General features: G+C 31.7%; 1 protein-coding gene across 1 annotated transcript in view; it reads right to left on the bottom strand.

Moving 5' to 3' along the window:
- The window catches only part of LOC129216196 (synaptic vesicle membrane protein VAT-1 homolog-like), a 43,093-nt gene that overhangs the window by 10,807 nt on the left and 18,960 nt on the right, over positions 1-13,326 (bottom strand). Inside the window, exons 3-7 of the mRNA XM_054850379.1 lie at positions 3,309-3,524; positions 2,032-2,174; positions 650-753; positions 426-481; positions 145-339 (exon numbers count right to left, since the gene is read on the bottom strand). Of these exons, the coding sequence (XP_054706354.1) occupies positions 145-339; positions 426-481; positions 650-753; positions 2,032-2,174; positions 3,309-3,524 (714 nt within the window). The remainder of the gene's footprint in view (positions 1-144; positions 340-425; positions 482-649; positions 754-2,031; positions 2,175-3,308; positions 3,525-13,326) is intronic.

The raw sequence follows: 13,326 nt of genomic DNA, 5'->3' as shown, positions 1-13,326 counted from the left end.
AGAAAATTAGGTTTTTCTGAAAATACCGGAACACAATCGCCACTACACTTCCATATGATTTATTCTTAATTTTAATGTTATCCATTGCCCACATTAGAAAAGGTTACATTAAAGATGAACATTTAAAAACTGTGCTATACTTACATCTTCAAAAGCATATGAAGAATCAATAATGGGCTTGATTTGACCATCATGCCAAAGTCTGATGACATTTTCAACAGTGCTCCTTACATATTCATGGCCATTTTGCTTGTAAAGTAACTGTCTCAAATGAAAACCAGACACAGATTTGTTTTCATCAAAGAGTTTCATGGGCTTCAATTTGTCAACTTGCCACCACTATATAAAAAAATGTATAGAAGCATGAGAAAATTATTTATGACATTGTACAATGGCAATAATGTTTCAATATGATAGCAACTTACAGATTTTGCTGCACTGAAAAAACTCTTGGTTTCACCTGTCACTACATTAGAATTCCCTATAGAAGAAAAAAAAAACATTTCTTTAAATATCAGGAAAAATCAACGAAAAAACAATTCACATTTCTATGTTAAAATTTAATGTCTAAGAAGTAAAAAATAAAAAATCTGGCCTGTTTCCAAAAGGACCAAACAAAAAAAACTGAAAAAAAGCAAAACATACATACCATATAAAATGTAACGGCCCATAGGTTTCAAGAGATTGTAGCCTTTATTTGAGTCTTCACCGCACAAACAATCTAAAACTACGTCCACACCTCCAGGAGCGATTCTAAAAATAGGCGATTAAGGGAAATTTTAAGCACATAAAGAACAATTTTATAAACTTAGTTCACATAAAAAATATTAGCTGACTTCAATATGCTAACAGGCTTTTTCTCTAATGGTCAAAGTCAATATAAGACATGAATCTATGTGAAGTGATATGATAAACACAATTTTGAAAGACTTTCGCTGCACACATAATAAGTTACATCGTCAAAATTGATAGCAAAGCCGATGTTATACTTCTCTGAAGCAACTAGCAGTTAGTTTGAAAGTATAAGAATACTTTCAAACTAATAGTATAAGAATAACCATAGCTATTAAAATTTAAGGAACCAATTCCTCATAGTTTTTCATTTTCTTTTTCTAACATTTTTACAGTTCTAGGAAAGAAATGTAAAATAATATCAGTCTGTGAAGTGAGCAGGGGTAAAGCCCTTGTTTTTGAGATTGAAAATTTGGGAAACTGAGCTAGAGGTGAAAGTTTTTCATATTTTTTAAAACAATTAAAAGAAAGAGGAATGAGTGAAATTGGAGAAAAACTCAGACAAATTAGTTTTGTTTTAATTCATTTATATTCTGAATTTTAAGGCGAAAACTACAACTCATCTTTTGAAGATGAAAAATAAATTGTTTTTAAATAAAGTGAAATAATTTGTTACAATTTCAGTTTACCAGCAATTATAATTCTTTGCTGCGTTTATTTATATTTTCTATTTTTGAACAAAAAACACTTTTTGCGCAAGATAAGTTTTCATCTAGTTTATCTTGAACAAGATATTGTTCATATATGTTATACGTCGTTCTGATACATTGAATTTATTGTGTACAAGATAAATTTTTACTTTGTAACCAGACCACGATATGCATACCCGCAGACAATGCGTTGCAGGGGGGGGGGGGGAAGGCATATCCTTAAAAAGCCCAACGGCCCAAGAAATTGGAAAAAATATTTTTAAAAGAAGTAACACTAAGATTTATTAATGTTGCAAAAATACGCTGCAGGTCTTTAGAGAGGGGTCTTACAGTCTTGAGAGTTTGTATTGTAACTTTCATCAACGGACTCAGCATACTAATTTATTACATAGTCCCGTCCTTCCCTAGAAATTAAAGCATGAATAAAACAACTTAAGATTCATGCATCTTTTGCTCTAAAGCTAAAAACCTTTTAGCTTTGAAATAGTTGATTTATGGGATACAACTTCTAAATTCAAATGTAGCCATTTTCACACATTCATAGGTTTCTTGCAAATCTATTTATTTCTCAAAAGCAAAATTTACTTACTTTTTTACTTCTTGAATGTAGTCAACGCCATGTTCAATTAAATGGCTGAAGTAATCCTTAATGGATTCATGTTTGTGCTTTGATGCAGTACCAATCAGAGTAACATTTGGAATAGTTTTTACCAGTTGCGAAACAGCTAAACCCTACACAAAATAAATTAAAAGAATTAAAAACTTATAGGTAAATATAATAACCAATAACAATGCATATAACATGTCATGTATGTCAATATGCACGTAAATATATCTTACACACACACACACACATATATATATATATGTACTGCTTTTTGGGAAGGAAAAGCACAGTATCTGCAAATTTTTCATTTTTTTTCTTATTTATTGTACTTCAGCTTCATTGTACAGGCTTTCTTACTTCGTTTCCACAGAAAATAAAGTGCAAGAAAAAGTCAAATTTCAAGATTTCTGTATTGCTAGCATGGAATACAAAACAATTGTTCAAATATCTCAAATTACTTATTTTTGCAGATACTTCGCTTCGAGTATATACATTCACACATCAGGGTAGCCCATGATGAGAGTCTCATGGTGCAGATTGTGCATTTGTAATTTTCGGGGACAAATCCACTTGTTATGTGTGGGACAACTTAGTTATCTACGTTAGCATTATGTTTACTAGGATGTTTTTCTATATTAATATGGACCTTATTTTTCAACCTTTCGGAAAAAGTTCGTACTCACCTCACTATCTTGTTTTGGTACAGACAAAATATGAGCTCAGTTGAACAACTGCAAGGTGTACCTCAATGGACAAAAAGTTCCAAGAATTTTAACCAAAAAAGCCTATTTCCTGGCATATCTACAGTTTTGGCAGCTCTATTTTACATCATGAGCTTAATTTTACATAGCATGTGTTTTCTCATCATTTCCTTTGACTACTTTTTGGGACAGGAAACTTTGCGTTGAAATTATGATCAATATCATTCATATAGCTCATGCAGATGCTTTAGGGAAGATGAAAAATGAAGAGAATAAGAATTTCTTATCGCCTAGGCTCCAAAAAGGACGAACAGACACAAGAATTAGTGTAGATTAAAACTACAGCACAAGGCATATTATATTGGAATTTGGCAAAAAATTAAAATTAAATGGAGGGACAATTGGACTTTTTAGACTTATGTGGCATAAAACAACCAAAACTGTGATGGTTAACTGCTTAGGCATCAAGTCCTTTTTTGACAATTGCTTTACTACTGCCTACATTTTGAATAGATAACAAAAGCACACTTTTGTGACTTGAAACAGTGAAACACTTACAACTCCACCTCCAGCAGAATGAACCAAAACAGTTTGTCCTTCGCGGATACAGGCTGTATCAAAGACAAGTCCGTATGCAACAACAAAGTTCATCAGCATAGCTGCAGCATCTTGGAAACTCATTTCTTGCGGCAATTTATACACATACTTTGTGGGTATTGCTGTAAGTTCAGCCCATGCTTTCCCATCTGTCAATGCAGCAACACGATCACCAATCTGTGAAATATATTTACACTGAAGTATAGCACATAAATTAAATGTGAAATACATTAAATAATTAAAGAAATGCAAAACTAGACTTTCAACATAGTATGAATGTTAACATAATGTTTTACTTTTGATATCTTTTCAGAAACAAATGAAATGTGAATACAAGTATTTCTTCTCTATTTTTTTTTCACCATAAAAAGAAACAATCACTAAGTGAGATTAAAAAAAAAACTAAATAAAATTGCATATGAGGCAGTGAGATGAGGCTTTCATTGAAATTTTTTTTCTAAATCATGCTGTACAGTAGCACCTATCAGGGCTACTAGTACAATCTCTTGTCCGAAGACAGAAGAGAGGTTCACCTACCATGTGTACTGATTATCTCCAAATTTTTAATTTTGTCGCTTGTATTCCTTTGCTTCTCACTACCTCATATGTTTTCTAATGACACATTTTTAGGGGTTCATTGATATATGGACCAGGGGTCTGTCCAGGATTTTTCACAGGGTCCGTTTTTTGTGAAAAATCAAATAATTTTGTGAAAAATGAATTAATTTTGTGAAAAATGAATTAATTTTGTGAAAAATCAAATTATTTCGCAAAAAAAAAAAAAAAAAAAAAAAAAAAATGTTAAAACGAAATTTTAGAATTTAGAGGTGGCGCAAACTGCATCAATTAAACTTAAAGTTAAGTGTTTTCCTCTTCTATGTCGAGAATATCATTCGGGAGTGTTTTTTATATCGTTCCGAACATTTAGTGAGGGGGGGGGGGGCATCGCTCTCTCAAGTATCAACATTTATCTACCATTCTACATTACGTTAAATTATACTAGAAACATTTCTGTACAGTATTTAAAATATTTGTAACAAAAAAAAAATAAATAAATAAAATAAAATTCAGACAAGGGTCAGCATTTTTAACTTTTTGACCCAAGACACTCTTAAAAAGCACAGAATTTTGTTTAAAACTTATAAATTCCGTGATTTTTACAAAAATAAAAAGATATTTTAATTGTTTACCTCTTAACAAAGCGTAATAAACATCAAAAATTCGAAAAATCGGAATCCCATAGCGGATGCAAAGAGATCGCAAATCTCAAAGTGAAGGCATCAAAAGTATAAAAACGGTTTGTAAAAGAAATATTTTTGATAAAATTATTTTAAAATTGCATTTTAGAGTCCTATGATAAACATTTCATTAATATCTGTGGACACAGTTGAAGCAAAAAAAAAAAAAAAATTATACCATCTATATCTATCCTCATAAAAGAAAATGGAATTTTGCTTTGATGAGAGTTCTAACAAAAATAAAAAGACTTTTCATTTATTTGCATCCTAATAAAGCGAAGTTAGTTTGAAAAAAGAACAAAATATGATTCTTATATCGGATGTTAAAAGATTGCATTTTTCAAAGGGTAGACATCTAAAGAACAAAAAAAAAAAAAAAAAAAAAACCGGTAATTAAAAGAGTTTATTTAAAGTTAATCATCCTTGTTAGCATCGAAAAATCAAAACCCATATAATTTTCTCCCAAAATAACAATTAAACATCGCACCGCACCTTAAAAACGCAAATATCAACAAGCTGGTAAAAGGATGAGAATTTTTTCTAATCAAGTCATTATAAAGGTTCAACGCCAGACTCTTAAGTGGTGATAATTTTGAAGTTGGTAACCCTATCTGAAGCGATCATATTTTCCCCCCACCCTTACTATCCCTTTGCAGTTTTAAAGTTCATTTCGCAGATACATATTATTGTTTATTAAATCATGAGCGGGGAGAAAAGTGCTTACCAACCCCTTTTCAGAAAAGTTTACAACAACACCGCTGCTAATTAGCTGTGATAAAACAAACAAGCATTACATTTATTTGGCAGTAGCAATTATTTATCCTTTGCAGGAACATCGCTAGAGTGCCTTTTTTTTTTCAAAATTAGACGATTTTGTATAAGCTGATCCCTCTAATTCGACTTCAGAAAAGGTTCCAAAAATTATCGGTTTATACACAGAAATATGCGTTATTTTGCTTTCACATTTGCTCTTTCAATAAACAATTTGTGAAAGATCCGATCTTGTTTATCAGAATTTTGTGAAGGGTCCCTTTTGGTTGATCGGGATTTTGTGAAAGGTCCGTTTTGGTTGATCGGGATTTTGTGAAAGGTCCGTTTTGGTTCATTGGAATTTTGTGAAGGGTCCGTTAACGGACCCAAATATCCTCTGGCCAGACCCCTGTGGACAGACAGTGAAACCTGTGTATAACAATACTGTCTATAAAAATATTTTACTCGATCCCAGAAAAATGTCAGTATAGGTAATCAAATTGTCTATAACGATAACCTGTTTATAACAATATTTTTTTTAGGTCCAACAGTATCTTTGTGGCAGGTTTTACTGTATAACTCATGATATTTAATTCAAAATGATTTTCATAACATTTTTTACTATTTTAAACCAAGTAACTAAATAAATTTCATTTAAAAATGTTTATCAGTAAATAAGAAATATAAAGAATAAGGCAAAATTGTTTCATCTTAAGATTTGTCACAGACTGTATCATCCGTCTTGGATGATACTGCTCTGAACTTGATCAATAACGTTTACTCCACCCTGGGGTTATTGCTCACTGTAACCAGGTTGCTCTGTGCTCGTTACTAATAATATCACTCCCATTGCTTTGTCAATTAGCTCTTTATCTCTGGGATCAGAGCAATGTTCGCATATTATTTTTATTTTAGTTATTAGCATCAGATTTTGTGTTCTCAACCAATACAATAAAAATGAAGTAATCGAGAACTAGGCAATTTCGAGAAATACAATAAAATGAACAGGAAAATGAAAGGGGATATCGGAAAGAATCAGAAATTCTAGGCAAATATTGCTCCATAACAATAATGGGGTGATCATGTGCTTGCTGTGGAACAGCATTATAAGCTGTTCTTATAACGCTGTTCCACAGCATTGTAAGATGCATGTTGTCACAAAGGCAATAGAGTATAACTTAAGGAGGTAAAGGTCAAGATACAGAAAATTTCTAAGTGGCCAGTGACCACTAGAGCCAAAAAACTTGGTGGCCACCACTGTGGGAGAGGAGTTTTTACAAAACTGCATTTTTGATGAAATTTACAAAAAATACAATTTTGCTGATAAAATTTCACTTTTCCAGAAAGTAGCTAATTAAAAAAAAAAAAAAAATCTGGCCCTTTCTATGTTATTCTCAGTAGTTTGCACTGAGATAATCATCCAATTCTGTTTTCTAGAAACTTAGGCAATTAAATAGTCTTGTCTTGCGAATGACAAAACATGGCAACTACGAGAAAAATTTAAGACATGAAAGTAATTTTAATAATTAAAAACCCTCAAAAAACAATAATTTTTAGAAAAGAGTCAGTTTTTAGCACATTAGCGTCGAAAGCAATGTGGATAAAATAATATTCTGAAGGTAAAATTTGAAGGAAAAAATTTTGTATTTTTCAAGATAATAATTCATTATCCAGGGGGGGAAAATACGGCACATTTTGCAGAATGTTCAATAGTTTGCATTGTATTGCAATAGACATTCAATTCTACTTTTGGAAACTTAAACACTTAAAGAATCTTGTTTACTTCCATCTTGGAAGTGACTAAATGTGGCGATTGCCCTAAAAATTAAAATATAGGTTTTTGAATTTGCAGCATAAAAATAATTATAAAATTTAAAATCCTCATTAAACATCAATTTAATTGAACTGTTATAGCTTTTAGCACAGCTTCCAATGCAATACGGATAAGATGAAATTTTAAATACAAAATTTTTCATTTCTCAAGAAAACCGTTTTAAAAAATAAAAAATATAAATAAAATGCTTTACAGTGCATTTTGTTATTTTCATTAGTTTGCATTTGAATAAACATCAAATTCTGCTTTGTTTTTACAAACTTAAGCACTTAAGTATTTTGCCTACTTCCATCTTGTGAGTGACCAAATATGGCGTCTGTTTCACACATAACTGAAAAGTATTTCCGTTCTGGTCAAAAAATGATCTTCCTTTGATGTGTTTATCCTCAGGCGTATGCTTCCAAATCCATTTATTTTCTTCCACCCTCATGAGTTTGCGCATAATTCCTGTTCATCCCAAGATTTTTTTTCTTAGAAACAACAGGGGGGGGGGAGGAATGGCAACTGGAGGACATTTTCTTAGGTTGCCACTTTTTCCAACTAAGCGACCGTGAATCTTGACATTTATAAGGAGCCATTATGAAATCAGACAAAAATCTCCTGCATAAATTACAGAATTTGATTGCATTGAAATAATAAAGTAAATGAAAAAAAATCTGGTAACTTTTAAGGCTCCACCGATGGCATTTATTGGCCGATGGGCCGATGCCGATTGTTTCTCTCCAAATGGCCGATTGCCGATGCCGTTGGACAATGACAAAAAAAAAAAAAAAAAACATAACAGAAATAAATTGATGAGATTGTCAGGGATTTAAAGGATCATTGATTCATTTCACTTTACTTCCTTTCTACAAATAAAGAATTGTTATCACAAAAAAAAATTAGGTTCCGACCTAAATTTTTATTATACGATCACCCAATTTAAACTTCACAAGTTTTTTCGTCACATCTGTACATGTATATGTACCTAAGAACATTAAATGACCAAAATTTCCATTTTAAAAGCCTCCTTAGTTAATTATCGCAAATTCTCTAGTGATGTCTTCATGCGAGTAAACTTGCGTCACTCAAAAACGTTATGAAATAGTAAGTTAAAAACTCATATGTACGTAGTATGATCTAAAAGTTCGAGGACAAGCTGTATAAAACCTCACCCGGAATAGTTCACATTACCGAAATACATCTATCTTTAAAATAGTCACCTTGAACGACTATGCACTTCTGCCAACGTTCATATAGCTTTTAGAAGGACTCCTGGAAGACAGTTACTGCAAGCTCCTGTAAGGCCTCTTGCGCTGCTGCTTTAACTTCATTGTGGGAAGAAGGTGACTTTCATGTTGAGGATGCACGCTTCGATTGGTCAATACTTTGATATGACAAACAAATAACATTTTTTCGGACTTAGCTCCGTGTGACTTTTACCTGTTCCCAGCAAAAGAACATTTGCATGGACGCGACTTTCTTCCGTCAGGAGAAGATAAAGCTGCATCACAGAAGGTAGCGAAAAATAGCTTCCAGGAGTGTTTCCAAAAGTTATGTGAACACTGGTAGAAGTACATAGTCCCTCAAGGTGACCTTTTGAAGGTGGATGTGCTTCGGTAATGTGAACTATTCTGAGTAAGGTTTTATACAGCTTGTCCCCTGAACTTTTGGATCGTACTACGTAGAATCTCTATATGGTGTAGTTATGCTTCTCCTTTTTTGACTGCTGTATGATGGAAGGCAAAGAACAACAGCCAAAAAAAAAAAAAAAAAGAAGAAAAACAAAGAGACTGTTTAATAACCAACCGATTTGTTTTTTTTTTAATTGAACATATAACCAAGATTTCAGTAATATTGCAATAATGTATGGATTTAGGTACACTAAACATAGTTTAAAAAATATTAAATTATGTTGTTTAATCATTCAAAAAAAATAAGAATAAAACTATGAAACTCAACAAATTACGCAAATGAAGTGGAAAGATTGCACGTAGACACTTTTTAGTCATCAAATTAAACAAAAAAGGTAACAGATAAATTACAATATTAAATCATAATAGGAATATTGCTATACTTATTTAAAATTTATAAATAAAAAAGTTTTCATTTTTCATAAAAGCTATAACAGTGACATAAATTTTGCGGAAAAAAAATAGCCATGAAAAGAGCGAGGTTCTTAAAACGCAGCTACAATAAACAAACTCAATATTTACACCAAGTTAATAACTGAATACATATACTACTTGATCTGATGTTTACATACGTAATATTGAACAATTTAATTGTTTAATCTTTTACGAAGCACTACAACTAAGTTCAAATAAAATTTTTCAATTTAACAATAATTTTCTGAAATTTAAAAAATTGCATAGTAGAAAATCCTTGAAACTTTTCTATAACATGTTATTAAAAATATGATGAAACCGAAAATAACTTATTCATTGATTTTATATAAATACATAAAAATAGTTACTTACAATAGAAAAAAAATCGATCGCTATTAATGATGCAAAAAAGATGGTGCATTACGAAATATAGGTGAAACAAGTATAAGAAATACGCAAAATGACATTTCTTGACCAAAATAAATAATCGCTAAATATTTAAGAAATGCTTGAAACGATGAGGGTGGGTTGGGGGGTCACCCTCTGATTTTGGAGTAACTCACAACATTAAACTTCGGCCCCTCTCTAATTTTATGAATGGTGTTAGTTTTGAACAACTTAGAAGTACAACTAGAGTTTAATTTCAGAAATTGAGGGAGTGAGAGGAGGGGCACGCAAGTGTTCTCGGAAATACAAAAAATAGTCGTAAAAAATAGAGTTCAAAATAATCATAAACATGGAGCAGAAAAACTCTTTCAAAACTTGCAACCGAGTTTGTTTTGATGTGCAGTGGCGGATTTAAAATATAGCAAATGTTGCAATTGCGCGAGAGGCCTCATAACCATAGGTGTACCGTAGGTGTTACTAAAATGCTTATGATAAATGTTTTACAACTTCTGTGATAGAGAAATAGGGGCCCAAAATGTATTTCGACAGGCCCCAAACTTGTAGCTCCACCGAAGCGATACAGAAAAGACTGCATTAACTGTGATTCATATTACAAATATCGAAAAATTAAAAATTACCGTCGGTTCAACGGGAATCTAACCAAATGAAACAAAACCGTTTTCGCCATCTCATATTTGTTTCCATGGTCTCCAGTTCGGCAATAGATCAACAAATGATCGTCAGTCTGAGACGCTATATTAGTTTTGCATTGAAATAACTAATTAACAGCCACAAAAAATGAGTAAATAGGCTTTTTAGAACACCCGATCGAAAACAAAACGGAAAGTGCACAACTGGAACATACGCACACCCCACAAGCGAAAATTTAACCTTCTATAGCTTACCATTTTTGAGTTATGACATGAGAGATACATACGTACATCCAGTCGCAAAAAACAACGCAATAATTTGTTTGGTACCTGAATGCAGTATTAAAAACTCTTTCAGAGGTGACTAAAATAGAAATTCTTACTGAAATTTAAGTAAACAATATTATATGAATACAATAACTCCCTTTACTTTGTATTAAAAAGTAAAACCACAAAGGTCCTTTAAAAAAAAACATCGACTAATTCCATCGGCTTTTCGATGTTTTTAAGGCCAATGTTTCCTGCAAGTTAGCATCGGCCGCTGATGCCGATGGCTAAATTATTGAACCATCGACCAGGTCGATGCATCGGTCGAGTCCTAGTAACTTTGTATGGAGGGGGGGGGGGGGGTGAGAGAAAGACCTATCAACAAAAAATGCTCAACATTTTTTTCCTGCACCATAAACTGTGTTTCTACAAAGAAAAAAACCTTGCTTTACGTAATTCACAATTATAAACATTATCCAGAATATTTTTTTTAATGTTATGTAGGAAATTCTGATATAATTATGAAAAGTTCAATACTTTAAACTGTCATATTTAATAAGAAAAAAATGAAAATATTGGAAAAAAGAACTTATGTATAGCATAACCTGTTAATCCAAAAGTTGCAACAAGTATAAAGCAAAATATTTTGTGTCATTCTTTTGCTAAAAATGGGTCGTCAACATGCTAAATTGGAAAGAATGAAGTTTCTTATAGTGTCATGGCTCAAAGTTAGAAAAAACAATTCATTTTTGACCAAATGAACGTTTTATAATCTACTTTCTCGAAGATTTTTAAAAAATAAAGAAGGACTGATCAATTAAAAAGTAACTAAAGTAAATGAGGTAGAAAGCTTGTAACAATTGGAAAAGATTAACGCAAATTAAAGTGAATCGCCCAAAATAAGTTTTAAAAATGCTTTCTACATTCAGAAGTGTTGGAAAGAATCTCTAGTTATTTTGTTCAAGTCAACTACACTTGGAGGGTTGCATAAAATGCAGTTGCAGGTCCTCAAAGTAAAACCAAAGATGAACATAAAGAGAGGTGCCCAACTCTCCAGGAGCAAAGATAAGCTCATTTGGGTGCAACAAGACTGGGGAAGTATTTTATTCAGGGATGAATCTTTATTTTAAATATCTGTTGATCAAAATGAGGTGTTCTGATTTGATGTTTAAAAAGCGAAGTGCTTGAAAAATCTTGTGCAAGACAATCTCTCAAATTTGAGACATCCTTTATGGCATGGGGATGCATTAGAGTTGCTGGAACTGGGCAATTGCATGCATCTTTAAACTGGAGACAGCTGTTTATCAAGATATATTGTATTACTGTATGATAGAGGCACAGCAGGGACACATTTTTTTTTAGCAAGATTCCACTTTGTATCACATCAAATTGAAGATTTTAAACAAAAAGAAGGATTTTGGTATTAAACTGGCCCGACTCAATTCTGGTATAATAAAAAATTTGTGGTATTGTCAAATTCAAAGAAAAAGCTTCAAGACCTGCCAACAAAATGGAACTCATTGCCGTATTAAAGAGAGTGTGGAAACAGTACCAATAGCCTTGAATGTTAACAGCTGTTGGAATCCATGTCTGAAAGGATTCAAGCTGAGATTCCAGCAAAAAATGACTAAGTACTATTGATATTGTTTGTTTGAACGTGTTTTCCCCCTTTAATGTTAATGTTCTATTTATTTCACTTAATGTAAATCATCACTATAAACTTTTAATTATTCTGTCTAAGATAAATTTTTAATTAAGCACATATGAAACATTATGCACACTTTTTAAAGTTTAAGAAAGATGGCATGTTTATTTAACCACCTACTTTCTTGTTAGATTAAGCTTTTTCCCCAAAAAGTTTTTTTTTTTTTAATTTGGGTTGTATTTAATTCCAAGTGAAAAAAAAAAATAATCTTTGCTTTATGTCAGTCTTATGGTAGTATTTTATCAACTTAATTCCTTTTATGTATCAGAATTAGTTACACCTACCAAAAAAGTTTTTTTTTCCAAATTTTATTAGTAGTAATTTTTGAAAAGCAAAAATAATTATTAATAAATTATCCATATGTATTTTTCCCATATATATGACTAATAAATTTTCCATATGTAAATAAACAGGTATTAGAATAATTCTATTTTAGAATGTGCAAGGTTTTATTTATATTTTTTTAATGAAAGTAGTAAAAAGTATCCCCTCCCCCCTTGTACTTCCAAATTTGGCAACAGTGGTGGTCACTAATTTTATCGGGTCTAGCAGCCATTTAGAAAATCTTGACCTTTACTTAATGTTGCTTTGAGGTGATCACGTCCTTTATTTCAAAAAAAAGATACCCTTAACTCAAAAAAATTGCCCCCTTTAAAAAAAAAAAAACAGCACCCTATTTTTTAATCCGAGGGGAAACTTTATACATATACAGTAGAATTACACTATGACATCAACCCTTCGAATATATTTAAATATTTAATAATTTAATGTTATAAATTAGATTCAATCAACATAATTTTGAATTATTGAAGGGAAATGCTATTTTCATAAGAAAAAATACTTCATTTACTTGTTTAATCAATCACTTCTAGGAAGTTGATTTTTTAGTGAAAAGAGATTCTAACAGCTAATACCTTTATTTTGAATATGGCAGAATGCTGTCTATTTTTTTTTTTTTTTTTTTTTTTTCAAGATTGTGTATCTCTTGTCAATTGAATACGGGGATAAGAATTGTTCTCCTTCTCACATGGGAGTTCCTTAGAATGATCAACTACAGTTGA

The sequence above is a fragment of the Uloborus diversus genome, chromosome 2 (assembly GCF_026930045.1).
Source record: "Uloborus diversus isolate 005 chromosome 2, Udiv.v.3.1, whole genome shotgun sequence".
Classification (NCBI taxonomy): Eukaryota; Metazoa; Arthropoda; class Arachnida; order Araneae; family Uloboridae; genus Uloborus; species Uloborus diversus.
Note: the sequence above shows the minus strand (reverse complement) of the source record. Positions and strands in the feature narration are given on the sequence as shown.